Source organism: Tachypleus tridentatus, unplaced genomic scaffold (assembly GCF_004210375.1).
Source record: "Tachypleus tridentatus isolate NWPU-2018 unplaced genomic scaffold, ASM421037v1 Hic_cluster_2, whole genome shotgun sequence".
Lineage (NCBI taxonomy): Eukaryota > Metazoa > Arthropoda > Merostomata > Xiphosura > Limulidae > Tachypleus > Tachypleus tridentatus.
The window spans coordinates 26,694,024-26,717,632 of NW_027467782.1; the positions used below are offsets into that span (position 1 = coordinate 26,694,024).

At 29.5% G+C, this 23,609-nt stretch overlaps 1 protein-coding gene across 4 annotated transcripts in view; it reads left to right on the forward strand.

The window, feature by feature from the left end:
* Positions 1-23,575, forward strand: part of LOC143242444 (anoctamin-6-like) — a 40,871-nt gene extending 17,296 nt beyond the window's left edge. For all 4 annotated transcript variants that reach the window (XM_076485849.1, XM_076485850.1, XM_076485848.1 and 1 more), the window contains 7 exons: positions 5,741-5,812; positions 6,613-6,704; positions 7,834-7,989; positions 10,930-11,025; positions 18,598-18,746; positions 19,931-20,049; positions 23,496-23,575. In XM_076485849.1, the coding sequence (XP_076341964.1) occupies positions 5,764-5,812; positions 6,613-6,704; positions 7,834-7,989; positions 10,930-11,025; positions 18,598-18,746; positions 19,931-20,049; positions 23,496-23,560 (726 nt within the window). In that variant the 5' untranslated portion in view covers positions 5,741-5,763 and the 3' untranslated portion in view covers positions 23,561-23,575. The remainder of the gene's footprint in view (positions 1-5,740; positions 5,813-6,612; positions 6,705-7,833; positions 7,990-10,929; positions 11,026-18,597; positions 18,747-19,930; positions 20,050-23,495) is intronic.
* Positions 23,576-23,609: the final 34 nt, after the last annotated feature.

Below are 23,609 nucleotides of genomic sequence, written 5' to 3' on the forward strand. Positions count from 1 at the left end.
AAGCTTTACACTTGACAAAAACTAGTGACATTTTGACAATATGAGGTAATCAATTGCTGTGGTGGGGAAGACAATAGTTTTGATGAAAGTTTATAAAAACTGACCTATACAATTCAGATAAATAACAAGGAATATAATTTTATATTAATCAATGTTTCACTTTCACAGATTTACCAGAGTTAATATGTTCAATTATTTGATGTTAGAATATCTGTTAAATTACAAAACTGCTTGTAATGTTCTATTTCTCGAGTCTGTCATAACATGTGTCTAACAATGTATAACTTATTATTTATGTTTCCTTACAGTATTAATATTATAGTTGGTTTAAAACTGTAGAAAATTATGTGTGGTGGTTGTTAATGGAAGAAAAGGAAATGTTGAAGATAGAACCACCACAAAGTTAACTACAGTATGCACACACTTTAATATACATACGTTTGTTGTTACAATGTTTCAGGTAATGCCCTTTTTCATTTATCTCTTCTTAAATAATAAATTGTTAGATGAAAACACAAAATCAAATGCTTTTTGACAATATAATGAATAAATGTGCACAACAAAGCTTACTAATATTTGTAACAATCGGAAGTTGTGTATATATATATGTGTGTAAACAGACACACACCACTCCCTGTATTCACACACACACATGTATATATATGTAAACACACACAGCACTCCCTGTATGTACACATATGTGAACACATTCACTGCTCCCTGTATTTATATATATGTAAACACACACACTGCTCCCTGTATTTATATATATGCATCAATTACTTTTTTTAAATTTCCCTTCCCTTAGTCTTACTACAAACTACTATTTGAGATTTGTTGTAGCTTCAAAAATATATGTAGGAAATTGGAGAACACATGGGTACAAGTGATCACTGTTGTATTAAGTTTGATATTTTTCCTGTATATTGAATTCAGAACATTTTGATTCCAAATTTTAAAAATCAAATTTTGAAGGAAAGCAACAAGAATTATCCATTGTGAATTGGGTATCTGTGTTATGCTGAGACACAAAGCAAATATGGAAAATCTTTAAAGAAAAATTTTTCAGTATTCAAGGTAAATATTTTCCTTACATAAAGAACAGGGTAGCACCAAGTAAAAACAATGTTGACTCATGAAGAGTATTGGAAGTAAAATTAATGAGAAACAAAACAAATTGAAAATTAACTAATGTAACTTCTCTTATCAACCGGGGTGATGAAAATTGTTCCAGTACTTACAGACTCATTTGTTTTACATCAGTTGTAGATCACATTTTGGAGAGTCTGATAAAAGAAAAAACTTCAAAAAGTTATTTAACCAAGTTTAGAATTTTATCAGACAGCTAACGTGGTTTCACTGATGGAAAACCTTGGCTTACAAAATCTTCTGGCATTCATTCAAAAGGTTACTATTTGTGTTGATGAGAGTAAGAGTAGATCAGGAAGAAAGGATTGTCACAAATGTAGTTCAACCAAACTAGATTAATGTCACAAATGAGGTACCTCAGGGTTCAAGTCTTAGGACCTTTGCTCCTTTTGATATGCATCCATGACACAGATGAAAGAATGGTCAATAAATAATTAAATGTGCAGATTACATTAAGACATAGGGTGTTACTGCCTGTGAAGAGAATACTGCTGATTTACAGAAAGATTTGTATCATTCAGTGATTGGGAAAATAAATGGCAGATGGGATTTTATTATAATAAATGTAAAATAATGCCACTGGATTATCATTATATGAATAATAATTTTGATGGGAATAATCTAAACAATAGAGAAAAAGGGATCTTAATATAATAGCTGATCAGTCTCAGAAGCTATCCAAGCATTGTGTTATTGCTGGTGGTAGAGCAAATAAAATTTTAGGTTATATCAACAGAGATTTTCAATATCAGTCTAAAGCAGTTATAATTTCATTGTATGATTCATTGGTTATATCATATTTGAAGTACTGTGTTCAGTCTTGGTATCCTTACCTTTGGAAGGGCTTTAAATTTTTGAAGGGGTTCAAAGTTGAGTTACTAGAAAGATGTCTAGGATGGAGTAGTCATATGAGGAGTGGCTGAAATCTCTCATTCTGCCTTCTCTTAAAAAAAGAAGAATTGAAGGAGGGATGTGATATGATAGAGGTGTTTAAGATTGTAAAAAGAATTGATAAAGTTGATGCATCATCTTTATTCATACTTAACAGTGAGAATTGTAAGACAAAGGGACCCAAGTATAAACATTGGCAGAGTAGAAGTCACCTTTCAGGATATGTTGGAGTGTTTGTTTTTACTACGTCTTAGTCAGTAGTTGTGAATTATGGGTAAAACGTTGTTTTTTTGTTTTTTTTGCCAAACAAGTCATGCATTCTTGTTGAAGAGAAAACAACAGTCATGCATTTTTGTTGAAAAACGAAGCAAGTCATGCATTCCTGTTTAAATACAAAACAAAACAGGTAATGTGTTACTGTTTATTAAAGGCAAAATATTTTGGTTTGGTTTGTTTAGAAGTAAGCACAAAGCTATACAACGGGCTATCTATGCTTTGCCCACCACATGATTCAAAACCCGGTTTCTACCGGTGCGAGTCGTCAGATATACTTCAGTGCCACTAGGGTGCAAAGAAAAAAGAAGAGACAATTTCAAATTTTCGATGATAGTGCTTGTTGTCTTGAAATCATTTTAGGTATTGTTATTATATTCTCGTTGCAAAGTTGTATAATGAATTATCCAAAGTTTACCGTGGGGAATCTAAAAACCAAATTTTACTGCTGGAGTCCGTAAGTTTATCACCGACCCAATGAGTGGCGGTAGCAGTACTTTTAGGCTTATCGTCTATTGTTACCAAGAGCAACTCGTCGGTAATACACGTATACGAAAACTACAGATTTATAACTAATGTTGAAAAGGAAATAACTTGCAGCGACTCCATTTTCTCGTAGGGCATACAGCCCTCGAGTAGATTTTTAGCGAAATTCAACACCGCTTCTGAACATGTGGTCAGCTATCAGTAAGTTACTTCTTTTTTTCTTTGTAACTCTGACGATGACCAAGGAAGGTCAAAACGTTGTTTGCTTCTTTACATAAAAAAATTCTCAACCCAAACGAGCCGTTTTTTCATATATAAAAGTACAGTGCATCATTATCGAAGTTTAATTTTTTAAAGGATTTTATGTGGTAACAGTTTATATGTTGTCGCGATAAAATTTCAAACTTTATCTAAAAATAGAGTTTGGTGCAGTTTTTATTTGCAAATTTTAATTTTAATGGCTATTTAACAGATAAACAACAATATTACTGCTGTAAAATAAATATAAATAATGACAAAGGCGAACGTCATATTTTCTGTCGTATGCAATGCGCATGTCTTCCTGCAGAACCTGCGCAGTTGCCTTCTTTGTCACTAATGCGCATTCGTTACGATTTCAAAAATTAAGTATCAATAAAGCGAACAAAGCAGAGTGAAACAAATTTTGGATAAAGAATATTTAAGGTATTTTTTCGCATTAAATCGTTTCTTAAGTTTATTAACTTTATTGCATTTATTTTCAACTGTTTGTTTTCACGTTGGAATTTGTTTAGCAGTCTGATGCAGAATTGAAAATACATGATAATTTTTAAAACTACTTTTTAACAAGGATATCGCATTCTTCAGAAAAAACACGTATATGTGACCGTAACTGTTGGATATTGGGAACTGAAAAGTTGCATTCGTATATACTAATCGTTGAGAGAAAGGATTCAGTTATAAATATTAGAAGAATTCTAGATCGGTAAACAGTAAAGGAAAATTTCTTTTATAAATATGATTATTAAGCCTAAAAGTACGCCAGTCAAGTTATCTGGTTCTCAAATAAAACTAATACTAATTGTTACTGCACGCGTAATTTGCCCATACTGTGACCCACAAATTTGTCTAGTGTTAGTACTTTGGCCTGATGTTTAACCTGGATTTAGATTTGGATGTACATCATAACAGCAAAATTTCTTAACTTTGTTCAGTGCCAGGTGTTGCTTTAAATTTTGCAGAAATAGATAGCAGCCTAACACATCACACTAAAGGCTGAAACCCAATTATTTGGTCATCCTATAAGATCAGTTTATACATGTAACTCAGATCTGATAGATGAACATGGAGACCTGAAATAATTATAATTATCTGAAGATTAAAGAGATGTATTCAGTATTAGACATAGAGGTTTGTCATCATCATAAGTAATGATGTCAATCATTTTTAACATAACCAGTCAATTTTTCTGAAGGCTATGATGAGTTTATAAGTATATTTTTAAATTACAAACACAAAGGAATTTTCTGACTTTGAAGTTTTTGTTCAGTTTTGTTTAAACCTTTCTATTTTTATTAATTTTACCTGACTTGTCAAAATTATGATGAGTTTGAGTTTTGTAAAACAAAACAAACAGTGTCCTCTTCCATTCTTTCTGTGAGCCTTGTTAACTCAACACCACCATTGTATTAAGAAAACAAATGCACTTTGAGAAAATAAAACTTTCTGGTACACATTCGACAAAGTTGTAAGAATGGTGAAACTTAAATTAAAATTTGCTCATAATATGAGCATCACAAAGTGAAAGTGACAACTGGGATTTACTTATATATTATATTTTAATGAGCAAAAGAAGAATAGTATGGTGTCAAAGTTAATGACTTCTGTATTAATTTATGAAAATCATATAAAACTAACTTTTTTCTGTTTTTTTTCTTCATCAAAAATGTTTACATTTCATATCTAATATTAAAAAGCATTGTGATAATTTGACCCTGCAAAAAAACTAGTTTCAGAATAAATAGCCATCCATGGTTAGTTGTCTGTTCCTGCTATTCATTAATTGTGATGCTAAAATCAAAGAATGTGAAGGACAAAGGTAAATCCTGTAAGGCATAATTTTTAATAAAATATCTTTCCAAATTGAAAAATGTCAGTAGAAATATATTATAGTGTCATCTGTCTGGTTGGAAAGATATTTGTAGTTTTTGACAAAAACATGCATGAGTTTATTGAAGTCTTTGGTAATTTTTACTTTGCATTTGTATATAACTCAAAATCAAATAAGTTATAAATACTTTTATAATTAGCTTTCCAGTCTGTGTACTAACACCACCAAAAATCAGGTTTTGATACCAGTGTTGGGCAGACCAGAGATAGTCTGATCTGTAAGCTTCCTCATGTCCTTTGGAAAAAGAATAACTGTGGTGTATGGCTTTCTTTGGAATTAACTTGGGGTTAAAATAAAGTATATTTACATAAACCTTAGTTACAAAAGAACAGTGAATCAGTTTTAGTTTGTTTTTTAAATAGCACAACTTTTGCACACAAAAAAGTTTTAATCTCTGAAATTATAATAATTTGTACAAATATGATGTTAAATTTACCCAACCTTTTTTAACAGAATAAATCAAAAACATTTTTTTAAATATTCCTATATGAAACCTCTTAACACAAGTGTCATTAATGTATGTGATGTCTCTTATCAAAGTGCTTTTTATGTAAAGATAGTTGACATGGTTTTATCAAGTTAAATGCAAATCATTGTTGCAGTCTGTTATCGTACATGTTGATATTGATTCAATATCTGGTTAATATTTGTCTTCTACAATGCTAGATTTGTGTTTTTAAAACATCTAATAATTCTCAAATAACTGTGTAATTTGGTTGAATAATATATGGTTACATTTAGCAAGTGTAGTGTGTCTTAAAGTTTCTGTAAATGTCACATTTGGTTATCCAGATTAGCTGTTCAACATTAAGAAAATGAGTGGAGAAGGGCCTGATGTTGAAACAGGCCAAAGAAGTTTAGCAGGTAAGTACAGAATAAGAATATTAAATATTTCAAGACAAATATTGAAAAAGAAACATGTTTTCCATGTTGTAATGGTACAAGTTTTTCTTGTCATTTTATATATGTGTTTAATAATTTTGATTTAATATCATCATTTCAACTGTTACTTTCTAAAGAAAAATGTGCTTTTGTCTGTTCTACAAAATGTTTTATATGTACATAAAATGTGCTTAATTTATTCTTGTGAATTACTTACCAGAGGGATTTAAAATAATAAATATGAAGTAAGATCTTTCATTTCATTCACCACTTGTTGAAACATTATACCAGTTTTAGGGAATTTAACCCCTCAATTTGCCCTTGTCGAGGCTAAATCATTAGTGGTGAAATTCTCTGAAACTGGTACAACTCACGTGACGAACGGCAAATCAAATATTTGTAGAGACACTGTAGTTAAATGACATTTATAATTGTTTTGAGTCTGATTTTTTTTTAAATATCTAAAAAACGATTTACAGCTAACAGGAGATTATATTCAACAAACAGTTAATTTAGAGCCATTTTTTATGATTGATTGGTCACTAACTACAGTTTGTCATTATCTCATTGAAAACGTAACCTGGCAGATATAAAAGACTGGTTAGTGTAGGTAGTGTTTGTTTGTTCATTTTGAAGGTTAATATTTGAAAAGTAAAAAACATTTGGACATAAGAAAACCAGATTTTCCTTACAATTTACTTTTAATTTCAACAGTGAACAACATTAAAAAATTACCATTTTTGTGTATTCTTTAATGGTTTTATTATTATTATTTCTGTTAGATTCAGAGTCTGAGTCGAGCACTTATGAAAGTGCTAAAGATATGAGATCAATATCAAGTGAAATTGATATTCAGATTGAGGAATCCACAGAGGTATTATTACATTGTTCAATAGTTAAAAAGAGTTTATGATTCTGTTTATTATTTATTACATGATGCATGTTTATTAGCACTTCTCCTGTTTTGTCATTACAAAATAGTTACGTTGCTAACTTTTTTTACTTAAAAACATCAACAAATATTCAAATTTCTTGTATTTTAAAGTTCTAATGGTGTATGTAAAAAAATCAAATCTTATAAACAGTTTTTAATGTACAACTGTCATGTGAATTAAGTAGTTCAATAATTGAGGTATTGAATGGTGGAATAAATGTGTCTTATATACACCTTAAGTTGGCTTGATTCTTTCCAGCATTTTAAATACATATATATATATATATAGAACACTAGTGTAATTTTGATATGATTATATTTTGTATATTTATTCATAATATAAATATTTACTGTGCCCCTTTGTGTATATAACATGTCTTGTTTTTTATCAAGGGAATTAATATGACAGGTTTGATGTACATGATGTAATTTTTTTGCATCAATTACTGAAATTAAATGCTTTTTTTTTCAAAATCATAAACTATTCTGCAACATTTAAAGATTTTCTTTCAAAATTTTTTTCTCGAGGTGAAGAATTGTATTTGGTGAATTCTGTGGTGCAAAAGATTCCTGTGCTAAAGACACACTATGTCTATAAACATTGTCTGGTTTTATATCCAAAGATCTTTTTTTAGAAGTATGTTTAAAATGGTCCTATTTTTAGGGCCTCTTATTTATTATTACAAAAGTTATCATTTACAAATAAAACCCTTAAATTTTGAACAAAGTCTTTTGGGTGGGAGTAAGTTTAGGGGAGGTTTCCCCATGTTCTGTGGTAAGAAAACTTATTCATTTATGCAGCTCGTGAGCTTTACATGTACAGAAATTACAAACTGTCACTAGGATATTTCAGTAAATGTGCTTATATACCCTTTAGAAGCCTATTAATAATTTTTTATAAATACAGATTCACTTTTGATAGATGAGAAAAGATCAAGTGTATATGTATATATTAAATTATTTTCATTATGAACAAGAAACAAAACATTCAGACAAACCAATAATGATTTTGTTTAGATGAAATAAAAACCTAATTACAGTTATAAAATTTTGGAATTGTATTAACTAGGAACCTTCTCTGTTTGATGATGAACACCATCAAACTGACTTTGTGTTGGTTTACAAGACATCTTCAGAGAAGGACAGTGGTCCTCACAGAAATATTAGACAAATTTTTGAAGCCAATTTGGAGGACGAAGGGCTGGAACTGGAACATGTTCATCAAGTAAATGTTGTTTTTTCATTACATATCTGTTATTTCATGATGAATTGTTAACAGATGGTTCAGGTGTTTGTTTTACATAAGAAAATAAAGTACGAAACATAATATTTATGATAATATAAAATGTAATTAAAGTAACATTGTGTGTTTGGTTACAAGATTTATTTTCATACCATGTAGTTAAAGTAATAAACGCAAGTCTTCAGAGTTTTTGCTTATTTGCAAAGCTATTATTTTGCTGTATCTTTCATTGTTGTGTTTTTAATGTGTCTTTCTTCAGACTTGTTTTATATTTATATTACAAAAATATTCCTTTTCTTTAGTTGTTAACTTTAAATAGTTCATCATATATTTAACAAACTACCAGTACTTAGAAAAAAAAGTATTCATTTCAAGAGTTTATTCATATGAAATATTTAAAGCTAGTGCTATAATTATTAGTGTAACATTTGTTTTTAGTAATTTCTTAAGATAAAAGATAGCTTTGTGCATAGATCAACAAATTATGTAACAAGCTTGATACACTGGTCTATCTAATGGTATACTGTATCACAAAAATATTTACAATGATTACGTGAAGAGTTGGGTAACCTGTTTTTTATTAATAATTTTACTTATAATCCTAGTAATATTTTATAAGGTTTATTAGGCTAAGGAGATTTAGGTTAAGCTTAAATTAATATATTAAGTTGTATATACTCTGTTTGCTGTGGAAATGAATTTTTACCCAAAAACGGTTTTTAACTTAATAATATTTGACAAAAGTACGTTAAAGAAATCACATATTGCTCATTCTTGCTTTTGTTCCCCTGGTGGGATAGTGATAAGTTTAGTGATAACACTAAAATCCAGGGTTGTATTCCCTATGGTGGACACAGCAGATAGCTCAATGTGGCTTTGCTCTAAAACAAACAAACATTGCACTCATAACAAAAATATGATGTAGAAACCACACTAGAAACATCTTTTACTGTGTGAACCATGATATTCATATGTTATTTAATCAATTCTTTAATGTATTAAAATATAGAACCAGAGCTGACTTTAAATAATAAAGTAATAACATGATGTGATTAGTGCATTTAAGTTTTCTCCTTTTGAGACCTTTTATGGGCTGTTATAAAAGAATTAAAAATAAATGAAATATAGCATGTGGTAAATTGGTTACTCCTCATCCTGAGGATAGGTCTTAGGGCTTATGTCACATTTTCACAGTTATATTTAAAGTGTAACTATCTCACTTTAATATCATTGTATATGAATAAACATGAAATCAAAAGATGTTTAATAATTAAAATATTAATATTACATAAATTTTAAATTCTTAATTTTATAAGTAAATACTTTTAAAAAAATCCTCAAACTCCCATAGTATGAAAATTGTGTAATTTACCGTCTAGTTTTTGTCTCCTCTCTTATTTATTTTCTTCTCCTAAAAGTAGATGTAGAAATTATTTGTTGTAACATAGTTATTGCTCAAGCAAAGCATATTTTTAAAGCCTTCAATATAATTAATTTACAGAGCCATAAATAAGAAAATCAGATCCACTTACCACACCTGCCTCTCACATTCTTTCTTTCACAAATTACCAGTAGTTCTTTCTGATGTCATAAACTATATTTATTTATATGCAATAAAAAGTCAAAGATTTAATCTAACAAATTATATATTATATTACTTCATTTTTTTTCTTCAGAGAATTGTTTATTTTCCCTCCAGTTCAAATGTTATTTCCATGTGAAACATTTTGATGAGCTTACCTGAAATTTTATCTCATAGGTGGAAAGCCAGAGAAATTGTGATAGTTGTAGGAGATTGTTTGTTTTCCATGTTTTATTATTTTGTGTATGTAAGTGCATTAATTAAACAAATCAAAATTTTTTAGCCTGTTTATACTACTAATACAAAACACTAGGCTTAAATTTTGTCAAAAACAAAAAATTTGAAGATCCAGTGAAGTACTGTAATTTTTTGTTTTTCACATCTATTTCTTATTCATTATAATGAAAGTAAATAAAATATAAAAAAGTAGATAGTTGTTAAATTGAAGAAGGTTTAATTTGGTAAGGTAGAGAAAAATAACAATGGTACTACAAATGCTTCACAAGGTATGCTTGTGAGTAGTTCATGAGTTACATTATTTGATCATGTAATATATGATACACTTTGTCATGGGATTTTCAACTTTTGTGGTGGAATTATTAGTTAGACACAGTTCAAAGAGCAATAAAACAAAAATATTTCAGTAGAAATTATATTATCACAATATTTAAGCTACTTTTGATAAAATCATAGTTTCCTGTTACAATTTGCAGTCATTATGGAAAGAACATAATGATAATTTTGATTTGTTTCCTTTTTTTTTTATCATGGTGTTTATGAGGAGTGTCAAACTGAAAAAAAATGCATGGAGAATTAGGATAGAGAAAATAGAAGATAGAATATGAAGTTTTATTGAGAAAAACTTTTGATATTTATTCAAGAAGTTTTGGAGATTACACAAATGAAATTTGATAATTTTCAGATGAAGGAAATTATTTTTTATCTTTTGTAATAACCACTTGGAGCAGTCAATACTTTGATTTATTTCTGGTGTTTGTATTCAAAAATCTGGTAATGTTCACTGAAAGCTTGTGAAATTTCAAAGTTACATAAAAACATTGAGTCACAATATGAAAACTAAAGGTCAGTTTGGGGCCACAAACCAAGTTGACTTTACTGAGCTCGTGGTAAGAGTGTTAAAATATGAAAAAAAGTTATTTATATTACTGAAAAACATATTTTTGGACTATTATCTTAAAATTTTCAAACTTTTTGAATTGTGTGAAATATGTTTTAAATCATATATTTATTTATATTTTTACTCACAATACCATTTGAATTGAAAATAGATAATAAGAAAACCTCTGTAAGGTTACATCTTATTTTTTATCTTTCAATAGTGCTCTGTTGGTGTAAACTTTGTCAAAATTCATGCCCCATGGGAAGTTTTAACTCGATATGCTGAAATAATAAAGATGAAAATGCCGATTAAGGAGGTAAGATGATTTAATGATAGCTTGTTATACAGTTTACAATGAGTATTTGCTCATTGATTTGTAAAGATATGCAAGCTTTTTATGAGACTGACGAAAATGTGATGGAAGTTTTACCAGTGTTTAGAATTATGTTGAAAACTTGTACTGTATTAATTATAACCAAATATTTATGTAATTATTCTTTTTCAACTTTGTATATTCTACTTCAAATTGTCTTCAACTATATGCAAGTTTGAACTAAAAATATTAAATAAATTAATTAATTTACACAAGTTAAGTATATTTATGATGTGAATAAAAAAGTATCTTCAAACAAAACACTGTATCACTGATATTAATCAGAGCTGAAGTTATTATACTATTACTGTATTTAGTTGTTATACAATTATTTCTTTGTAAATTCATGGATTTCCCTTTTTGTCTGGTGGAATGTGTTAAGTAAGTTTGTTTCCTTTGCATGACCATAAAACTCAGTGTGATGTTCCTTCCTAAATGATGTTCAACAGCTGTGTGACACTACATGTTCTTAATCCACCACTGGAAGTAGTTCTTTAATTTGATTTTGTGATTACACTGAAATGGTGTTTAGAAGAGAACAGCTTTTGATTTTCTCATTTTTGGATTAAGTAAAGTAAAATGCAAATAAATTCTTAGCATTTACAGACATTTGTGAAGAGATAATTTTAAAGCAACATATCAAGGGAGTTGAAACCAGTTATGTCTTAAATGTTGCATTTTGTAGAAAAGAAATATTACATATTTGGATAGGGTTTTTTTGTCTACCATCACATCCATCCTGGTTGATAAATCCTTGTGTTGAAAAAATGTTTGTGTTGGCACAGAAATGTTACATACAAAAGATGGATTTAAAATCCTGTTTTTACATACTCTTAATTTGGAATCTATAATCAACTAATTAAGAAAAATTTACAGTTTAATGTGATATGAAAAATTTCTTCATGAAATTCCACATAGTGGTTATATTCCCAGTCTTTGCTGCTTCTGAGATATCTTAATGTTAAATGTATGTGTAACGAAGAGGTCAATGGAACAGTACTAACTTATGAATTGTAAAAGATATATCACAGCTTTTATAGTTTGCTAATTTTTTTTCATATACATTACAGGATCAATTACTTTTATGAAATATTAATGAGTTTTATTTGTTCCACAATTTTTTTGCACACAGTTGTCAGCTATAAAACTTAACTACTGATTGTATAACAACTATAGCAGTGACAGTTTGAAATAATTTTCAAAATGTTTGGCAAAATTTGTGCATTTTTTGTTTGGATTAAAATGATTATTATAACATTCTTGTATTATTTTAAAAATGATCGTGTTGTTATACTATTCCTTTGATATTTTCTATACATCAATACTGAAATATTACACGTCAGATAGAGCATAAAATACTGATATACGTGAATTCTGATGAATAAGTTAGAAAAAGTGTTCTTTCTTGCTGTCCTTTCATTTTAGAGATTAATGTAAATTTTGGAAGCAAAATTTAAAGATCAGTGCCTATAAATGTCTTCCTTAGAACAAGAATGTATAAAAATAAATATAATTATATTAATATCTTTGAGAAGTGTTTCAAATAATTGAAATGTTGTCAGTTTTTTCTTTAGTGTTATTGCAACACTTAATACAATCTTTATAATGTTGAATCAACAACTACTGGCCACCTAAGTTATGTGAAACAATATAAAGCCGTGATTTAAGATATGGATAGATTTGAGATAAAAAACTCTTAATGTAGCATCTATGTTAAGTTTGTTTGTATATGATTTATTTTTGACAAGTAGAAAGATTTTATTAATAACAGATGAAGGTGTGGACATTGGCTTTCAAAAACTTAGTTTATGATGATTATTGGTTCTGAATTAAAGGACATAATGGGTATGTTATTGAATGGAAAATTGCTTTAATTCCAGCATTACTGCATCTTTTGCATGTAATTAGACATTGATTTTGTGGTATGGCTGAATACTTTTAAACTTTCATGAACTTCATATCATTGTTTATTATCTTTAGAGTAGAAGGGTACATTTTCCTAAGCCAAATTTTTAAGTTTGCTCTGTACTTGTTTGGGATGTGGTTTTGAAGCTTGTTACTGTTTTTGAATGTATTGTTGCAAATTCTTTCATGGATTTTAAAAGGTTTTAAATTGTTTTGCTTCTCTAAATATTCTGTATAAACATCTTTCCTCACAGAGGACTGTGATGTATTTCTCGAGTGTATTTAGTAAATCCTTTCACGGCTGTGTTGCACTGTCAAATTATTTGAACTGTGTTTCGTTAAAAGCATTCCGTATCAATATTCTTCTTCATAAAGGGCTTTGACAAACATTCTTGAGTCTGTTCTGTAAGTATACTCATGACATTTAATATTGTCAAAGGACCATTGATTTGCCATAAACCAAATGTGTAAAAGTTAATCATTTTAGGTACAGTGCTGTAATTCAAATCTGTCTCATCATACTAGAGCGTTAACATGCAGATCTTTCTCTTAAAGTGTGATTAAGGAGATAACTCGTTATATTTGCACTTAAGCATTTTTTTTTTTTTTACTGTAATGACTTTCATTCATTCTGAAGCAACTAGTGCTAAATACCACTTATATTCTTTAAATATGTTTACAAATGTAGGTGTATTGTGGTGAATAAAGGAAAATTCAGTCATATAAATTACAGTCCCCTACTGCAAGGAGTTTAGTTTTCTACTTTGTCCTTTTCTGGGGTTACTGATGAGGGGAGCTGATTTCAAATAAACTGCTCTAATTTGGTGAAAAGTAATGTTTCAAATGATAAGCTTGACTTCATGTTTTTTTCTTGCTGAAACATATGGTATATATATATGATAATGAGAAAAAGAGTCAACATTATTCTAAAGACCACTGTCACTCCTTGTACCATCCCTAATTGCTATGTAGCATAATACATTCAACTGGTGGGAACTTATTCAGTGTTACATCATCACTGTTTACAAGGAAGGGATGATAGGAGGATGTCAACAGTATAATGTGGAGTTGGTGTGATAAAAACTATTGTTGTGATACAATATTTTAACAGAAGGCTACAACAAAGTCAAGACCATTATGTAATTAATTTGAATATCTGATACAGGGCAGCTGTCCACATAAAACCGATGAAAATCAACTCAGTAATAGATATTACTAATTAAATATACGGTTTTACATTTTTGCTTGTAATCTCTTTGTTGTTGTCAGTTGAGTATTGTTGTTTGTTAGTGATATTCTTGGCTGTAATTCCAGTAATAACTCATGATAATAATTAGCTTAGGTGATTTAGGATAGGCTTAATTCTGTATAATAAGCTAGCAATATAAATTAATTTTTTATGATTAAAATGTCATGACAAAACTAGTGCTAATAAAAATAGATTTATAAAACAAACTAACTTGTATTGGTACCACAAAAATCCATAAAACAATTCTCCACTTTGTGCTGCATTCAAGATTCAATAAATTAGAAAAAAAGTTTATGCAAGAGCTATTTCTTTATTGCAGAACATAGTTTCAAATAAAAATACTCTGATAACAAGAACATTACTTCACTGTGGCTGCACATGTGTGTTTCATTATATCTTTACTGATGTAATGTGTAAGTACAGGAAGTAATGAATAAAGTGAAACTATAAGAAGTTGCTGGAAAGCTAACATCATTATTATTATTATGACTAAGGACAAGATGTAGTACTAATGGTAAATACATTTGCTACAACAAAATTACTGTTAGTACTGTAATAATACACCATGTAAAGAACATGCTTTAATTATATATAGTAAGATATTAAAGAGAAGTAAAGCTAATCGTGGCTGCAATATAACAGTGATTCATTATTACCTTAAAATTAATTTTAGAGAAATTATATTGTTGATTGTTATGTATTGTAATTTATCTCAGATCAGTCTCCAATTTATCATGTTATGTACATAATGTATTACAATTTCAAACAGCTGGAAATTTTAATTTAAATGTTAATTAAGTGTTGATATGTATTAAATTTGTCATTTGTCAACAAGATTGATACACACAAAAGATATTTAATGTCCTTGTAAATATACTAATGCCATAACTCAATTCACTGAAGTTAAACAGGTTGTGATGTTCAGTATCTATAAACATTCCTGATCAAATTCTATAGTTTTCTGATTAATAAGTATTAATCACAATTATAGCTTCTGTGGCTTGCAGTGCACTGATTGTAGTGATAAAAAAAATTGTTCTGCCTTTTGGTGCATCGATTTATATGGTTTAAGGAGATATTCTTGAATGTTAAACCATTTTAAATATGTGTAAGCATTTTGTAAAACAAATATTGTTGATTCTTACTCTCAAGAATCTTCTACAAAGTTAGAAAACAGCTGGGGCTTGCATAATACACATCCAACAATATACACTACAACCATCAAATTGAAAGAAATGTAGGCATCAGAACAAATGCATAACAGTAAATCTGTTGCATGATGTGTGAAAGATTTGAAAAAAGTTTTATTATTTTGTAAAACTGTTACTCGTGTTATTGGTGGCAAAAAAGGTTATTGGATTTCTAACAATGTTGAAAAAATATGGTGTTTGCCTTGTGATAGGGGAAACATCATTTGTGAAACATTAGAGTGAGCATATGAGCTCTGTCTGTGAAATCTTGTAATGTTGTTTAACCAAACTGTTATTTGTTAATATAGAATAATATGCTTTGATTTTTTTTTTTTTTCCCCAAAGTAAATTCTGGCAGATATGTTTTATAGTGTTTAGAACTCTGATCATGACTTTCACAAACACAACTAATATGCAAAGATTTATTGTGTAAAATATTGAAGTTGGAAGAAATATAAATCTGAAACTTGTGAAATTAATTCCTTTAGTTATTTCCTGTATTTGTTGAGTAAAAATACATAGCTTGTAAGAATTTGCGTGTTTAAAAACCGTGATAACTTTGATGGAAAATATTATCATAGAAACATCTAACATTGAGTATTAATTCCTGTAGTTTGCAAAATATATTGAAATTATTTATGAATGATATTTTTAAATTTTAATTAAAAGAAAATGGTGTAATTATTACTATAATCAAATGTTTTTAATTTTATTTGTTTTTTTTATTTTAAACAAAGCTGCATGAGGGCTATCTGTGCTAGCTGTCCCAAGTTTAGTAGTGTAAGACAAGAGGAAAGGCAGCTAGTTATCATCACCCACTGCCAACTCTTGGGCTACTCTTTTATGAACAGATAATGGGATTGGCTGTCACATTATAATGCCCCACCACTGAAGTAGTGAGCATGTTTGGTATGATGGGGATTTGAACTCGCGACCCTCGGATTACGATTACGAGTGGAGTGCCTTAACAACCTGGCCATGCTGGACCTAGTGGGAGTGTCAACATCATCGTGGCTAGGAAGCAGTGGTGTAGACTGATTGAAGAATGCTGCCAATGCTGTTTGTCTAGCATGCTCACTTTTTATCTCTGTAAAGTTCTTATACAAGATTAGGGCATTTTAAACATTGTGTTCAATTATTAAGGGTTCAATCACAATTTTGGTCTGGATTTTGACAATTTGTTAAAATAGTAAAATCAATTTGGCAGCTTTTCTGTTTTAAAACAATTGTTATTCTGGTTCTTAGTCATCTTTCTATTCATAAGCAGCTAATTTTGGTCAGTGTTTTATCAGTTCTTCATTGGAAATTTGTTTATAGTATGATTTCAGTAAGTCATTGATGAGTTGCTCTTCAATTCCACTAAAATCCAAACTGATGTGATTTTTGTTTAACAAGAGGTTGAAAATTGTGCACACGTTTTAGCCAGTTTTTTTTTTTTTTTTTTTCCAAACTGCATTCATATTGGAGGTTGTAACCTCTTCACGTTCTTGATGTTCAATGGTTTCCAGAAACTTCTGATTTAGGTGTTTCTGTTGCTATCCACTGCCCCTGATCATTTATCTGAAGATTTGTCACAAGTAATATGTTTTAAAAGAAGCTATGATGTATTGATTTATAGGTTGGATCAATGAAGTGGTGTTTGGAGGAAGAAACTCCACAGAAATGTTTGTTGATATGTAAATTAGGTTGTTAGGGTGATTTTGTGATTTGTCATCAACCACTAGTGATTTATGGGCAGCATTTTCCATAGAGAAACATCTCTCTACTGCAGGGCAGAAAAGTTGTAAACAAATCCTCAAAATTTGTTTTTGTTGTTTAAACCTGTTCTGTCTGGCATCTTCTTCCAATATAGATCAGTCTTTCAAATGTTGAAAACCTGATGGGTCATATGTCCTCTTTGTTCAATAATATCTTTTAAAACTGGTTGGCATATTGATGTTGCTTCCTTGTCAGCACTTACCACCTGTAGGCTGTGTAAATTATGCTCTTTTTTTTTAATCTGTCAAGTCAGCATTTGCTATCCATTATCTTCAGGCAATACTGATTTAGTAACTTAACAGATGCACGTATGGAAGACTCAGCATTTTGGATAATTTTCTCTTTCTTGATAGTTGCTGTAGTTGATGGTGAGAACTTAAATGCTTTGGAGTTTTTAGTAAGTCTTTGGCTTTCATCAAACTTCTTGATGGTTTCCAGTTTTGTTGTAACTGAGAAGGCTTTTCTCGCAGTTTTTTGGCTTACCGCTGGCACTGGAATCACTTGCAGTACACTTGCTAATCATTTTGTATTTAAGGACAGAGTATAGTCCAAATAAAACTATAAGTACATTGGTTGATGCCTTTCATGATCCAAACAAGACACTTGGGATGTATGAACTTTTAGCACACAGACTGGTTAAACTAACGTGTCATGACTTTTTTTAATTTAGATTCAAAATATAATTAAACTACTTAACTACCATGATGTACGAACAAACTTGACAACAAACCATAGATGATAATGCAGCTTTTAATATATAAATATTTTTTAGTTCTTAATAATATAAGAAAATATTTAAAAACAATTTTAAATTACCCTAGTGTGAGAATTTGAATATTTGTTCTTTAGTTATGACCTCTTTTGAACTTCCCCCTTAAACTATGAAATGTTATGTAAAATGTCATTAATCTTCTAAATCTTTATCTTATATCCTTCAATCATATGGAACTACAGAGCAACCAATGAAGATGGAAGAACTTCTTGCCACACCTGCCCTTCAACTTGCTCAAATTTACAAATTGCTGATACATTTTTCTGAGGCTAAGTCCTATTAAATTTATAACCAATAGAAAGTCTAGAATACAAATAATTGATTAAAGTATGATTCATCCCATATGATCTTACAGATAATTGATAAATTTAGCTAATTAGAGAGCCAGAGACAGTGAGATATTTTCTCAATGACACACTGAGTATATCCTGCTTCAAACATAAATTATTGTGATATTATATTTTCCTTCCTTTCTCTCTCTCTCTTTTGAAGAATAGTATCAGTTTTTTTAACAGATTTTCTACTGGTTATAAATTATGTTGTGATAAATTTGTTATACATTTCACATGTATTTTTGAGGAGTTCAGCATTTTTTAAAATCATACACCAGTTTAAAAATGTTATTTTTGTATTTCTTTTAGGTACCAGAGTTTCAGCTTTCAACGGGTAATGAAAAAGAAATAAAAGGAGGTATAAGTGGTGTTTGTCATTCAATTTCACACCTCTTTGCCTCCAAAACATCAAAGAGGCAACAGTTTACAACTGAATATAGAAGAGCTAGGGAATACTTGTAAGTACACATGTTTGGGCTTTCTGGATTTTATTTGCTACAAATCTTTGTTAATTTTAGTCAGGTGATATTCTGTACATTGAGTGTTTTAATATTTTTTGATGTTTGGTTAGTTTTGTATTTTGGCCAAAGCAACTTAAGGGCTAACTGTGTTAGACATCCCTAATTTAGCAGTGACATACCAAAGAGAAGACAGCTAGTTAGAACCACCTACTACCCACTCTTGAACTACTTTTTTTATTAACAAAGAGTGAAATGGATTTTGATGTTACAACATCCCAATAGGTAAAAGTATGAACATGTTTGGGGATAACAGGGATTTGAACCCATAAACAACAGATAGTGAGTCAAATCATTACCATCATTTCTTTTCACTGTGGGCTTGGTTGAATCTGCCAAGTTTGTGACTCCAAATTTATCTTTATAGTTTCACCACAATAATTTCTAATACGTTTTGTGTATCTTCATAAAAATTTCATCAACTGTGAATGATCATTAAATCATTTGTTGAGAAAAACATAATTTATAATGAAGTCTCTTTCACTGCAAGAGTCTGTGAATATGTGGAATCAGAAAATTGACTACTGTGGGTGTAAAGTGATTATCATGTAGATTGAAAACGTAAATCATCTGAAATTTAAATTTAAACATCGTAAATAAACTTAAAACATTTTAGTCAGTAAAACAAGACTGTATTTTGTATTATTCTACCCAAACTCTGTATGAGGTTTGTCAGTATGACCAATCTTGTAACCATTAAAATAAATCAAAATTATCCTTTTTTTATTTGTAAAGTTGGTTAGAAAGTATTTTAGATTTAACAAAAGATTTGTCTTTATTATTAAGCCTGTATGGTTCATCAGCTTCTATATTAAACATTTTAGATTGGCAAGTAAGATCTATATAATAGTGCATGTAATGTCACATCAGAATAAGATAAATAACATAAATCATAGCATCCTTTACTGGCCCAGTAAAGGTTTCCAGTAAGAAAAGAGTATTGTCATGTCACTACATCTGTATTATTATTTATTGTGTTATACATCTTAAGGAACTCTAATAGTTAATTACTTTTAAATGTGACTTGTTGCTCTGACAGATGAAAGAGGTTTGTAATTTTAAAAATATTTTGTTCATGTGTGTTCACATTTGTGTAAAAGTTATTTTTACTGGTCTTGTTAAAGATTTGATGTTCCAGAGAAAAAAGAAGATTTTTTCAATCCAGCCCAACGTGCTCAAATTGTGGACTTCATTTTGAAGAGAAAAAGATTCAGTAACAACACAAACGAATCTTATGCATTTGGCAAGTGAAAAAAAAAATCACTATATTTTAACATAATATGTATTTAGTTTCCTTTCTGTATAATTTACTGTGCATTAGAATTACTGAAAAAAATTCTTAAGCTAAATTTATACTTTTTGAAAATATATTTCTTCATTATGAACTGAGTCATTAGATTATCTGGGAGAGAAAACTGATTTTTTTCTATTACTTTTATAAAATATGAAATTCTTTTATGTATCATACTTATACCTTGTATTTCAAAATGATAACATTTAGTGATGAGTTTATAATAATTAATATGCATGTAGGTAGCTTTTTCTGAGAGGTGCTAAAAGTATAAAAAAAAGTTTCCAAACAAAGCAAACTTTTTAAATTGACTTTTGTAATAATTTCTGTAAATCTTCCAACTATTCTGAAAGGTAGTTCATCATGTTTACTTGTAAAAAAGTTTTACACAAAGTACCATCATATACAAGTGGTGATACAAATTTCAGTTTTGAGTACAAATTAGCTTTCATAAATTGTTTTCTCTTTTGCTGCAACCTCTTCTGCGAGTGATTCAAAGTGCTTGTTCCACAACTGCCTCCCGTGTTGTACACAAAAATGAATCACACACTTTTATGGAAAGTCTATGTTAATAAATATTGTGTTTCGTTCACTTTTATTTTTTGGCCAATCAGTTTTAACTTCTAAATTTTGAAAAGTAACATAACAAACGTTTTAAGATGTAACTTTTCCATATCATGTTAGGATTTACTAACAGGAACAGCAAGCAAGTAAAATTTACAGTAAGATGGAAACATGAGCTAAACATAATTACAAATAAGAATCTGAAATTTGCATAGCTTACCTTTTTGATTTACTGATATATCCTTAAATTATTTAGTCCAGCATGGTCAGATGGACAGGGCACTTGCAACACAGTCTGAGGGTTGCAGATTTAAATTCCTGTCACACCAAACATGCTTGCGTTTCAACTGTGGGGGCATGATAGTGTAACAGTCAATCCCACTATTCATCGGTAAAAGAGTAGCTCAAGAGTTAATGGTGGGCAGTGATGATTAGCTGCCTTCCCTCTAGTCTAAATTTGGGACATCTAGCACAGATAGTCCTCAAATATTTCGTAGAAATCATGTTAAGAAATCTGTTAATTAAAAGTTACAGTGTGTATTTTTAGGGCTAACACTTAAATATCTGTGTCTTAAAATACCCTTTGGGTTATAATGATTTGTACTTGTCATCATTATATTTTGTTTTGACCTTGTACTGACCAGCTGCTGATTTATTTTCTCATGTATATATAAAATCCCAAGATGGAATGTCCACCTGAACTTTTCTGTCATATTAAACTTTACAATTTAAATTCAGAGACTTGTATTTTTTAATGTAGTTTGACATAAGACTATTAGTGTGTACTAGAAGTTTTGTTATTTATCACATGATGTGAACAGTTAATGAATCTAATTTTATATAGCAAACTGACAAGAAGTGTTTAATATTCATAAGTTAATACACAGAAAACAAGAAGCTATAATTATTAGAATGTACTGATTGATTGGTTGGCTACCTTTGCTTATTAACACTTGATTATATCTCATAAGTTTCAACTAGATTAAGTTTTAGTCCTAAAATTAATTGTGCTGAATAATATTCATAAATATAAAAATTAATAGCTATAACTGTATTGTACACAAGTAATCAATATTTCTCATAAAGATCTGTCTGTGAATTTCTAAAGCCTAAAATGAATCAGTCTGAGTGAAAGTTTCCATTTGAAAAAGTAAAAAAAATACTTCTTTTCAAAAATATTTTTCTGGCAAAACTTTACATATCATCTACTATTTTTTCAACCGTAATACTAATAGAAATGAAATTACCAATGTGCAGTGAAATGAGAAACTGAAAAATAGGAAATATAATGAACAAACATGTTTTTTCCTCTCTGAATGCTAGGCTTTCTATTTTCTTCAAAGTTTCAACTTAGCATCTCCCTATACTCTTCTTTTAATTTTATGGTTTTACTGCCTGTACATAGAACAAATGTCTCCTGTCTAAAGCTTAGGAAGTTGTAATATTGACAGATTAACTGATGAATAAAGAAATAGCAGAACATAGGTGAAAAACTAAAGATGTTATGAGAACAGTATAATTATGATGTTAGAAAAACGTGAGTTCAAGAAGTCTTAATAGAAACAAATAAAATCTTTGTAACCCTGGGTATTCCTGATACAATCACACAGAAGTGGAAACCAATGCACAGTTAATTTAAATAACTTCAGCTGTGGTCCACTCTGTATTTTATGTAGAAAGTAAGCAACTTTCCCTAATGTTTAGGTCAGTCCTATATAGTTAGCATTGTAACAGGTAAAAACAAGTTGTTTTGTGTTGTGATATAATATACATAGTCGTTTGATAATAAACAGTTTGGAAAGAAGTCAGTTAATTCTGCTCTTAGACTGTAACCCACTATAAGTATTGGAGGTGTGTGTGTTTTTTTATTTGGACAATATATTGTACAGGTCATTCAAGATGTTGTAAAAACATGTTGGTTCAAGATGTCTTGATAGAAATGAATAAAAAACCCATAATTTGAGCACTTTTGAAAAGTGGATCTTTCTTCAGTTACAAATTAGAAATGGTGGTGTAATCAAATGAGTGATATACAAATAAAGGTAGTTTAGTGACATTAGGAACGTCATGTGGTTTTCCAAGAAATGTCTATTTCTCTATGTTCTTGTGTAAACGTCTCATTTCCAGTATAATATAGCCAATGGTGATAATATATGCGAAAAGGTGCAAGGAATATTTTACTTTAGAAATGGCTGAATATGTGTGTATTTAAAACTGCACTTATAAGTAAAGTAAAGGTGACACCTGGAGACAGGTTGAAAAAGATATACTAATTAGTTTATAAAAAATTATATGAAAAATTATCTTAAACAAATAGTATGTGTCAGTAAATTCAGCTTTCACAATATGAGAATAAATAAGCAAAGAATAAAAATAATTTTTTGACAAAGATGAAACCAGTGAACGAAGATCAACGATTCCAGGTTCTAGATTAAGTCCAAAAGGTTGATCAGTATTTAGATTAGCAATCCAATAAGTTTCTTTTTTATTTCTCTGTAAGCTTTAATTTTGAATCCTGTTTTCAATGGTTCAGCAGAACAGTATAATGAAACCTTATTTCATCTGAATAAGAAAGTGAAAATTTGGTAAATAATAATATGGTTATAGGCTTCTTAAACTACTAAAAAAGACTTAGTCACTGGCAACCCTGTAGTACTTGACATGTGTGCTTGGGTTTGTTACATTATGATATGTGTGTTTCAATATATATGATATGATATATAGTGATGAATAAAAGTCATTGCAATCACTGTTAACATTGTTTTATTAAATATTTTATATTTAAATATTTCATGCCTTATGTATTTATACTGTGTTTTTCTCCTATTTTTCAGGAATAACAAAGCTTATCAAAGATCGTGTCACTGAAGCTGCCTTTCCTTTACATGAGGTCAGTTAACTTATTGGATTCTTCTTTCCAAGTGTGCGTGATGTTGATAAAGTACAAT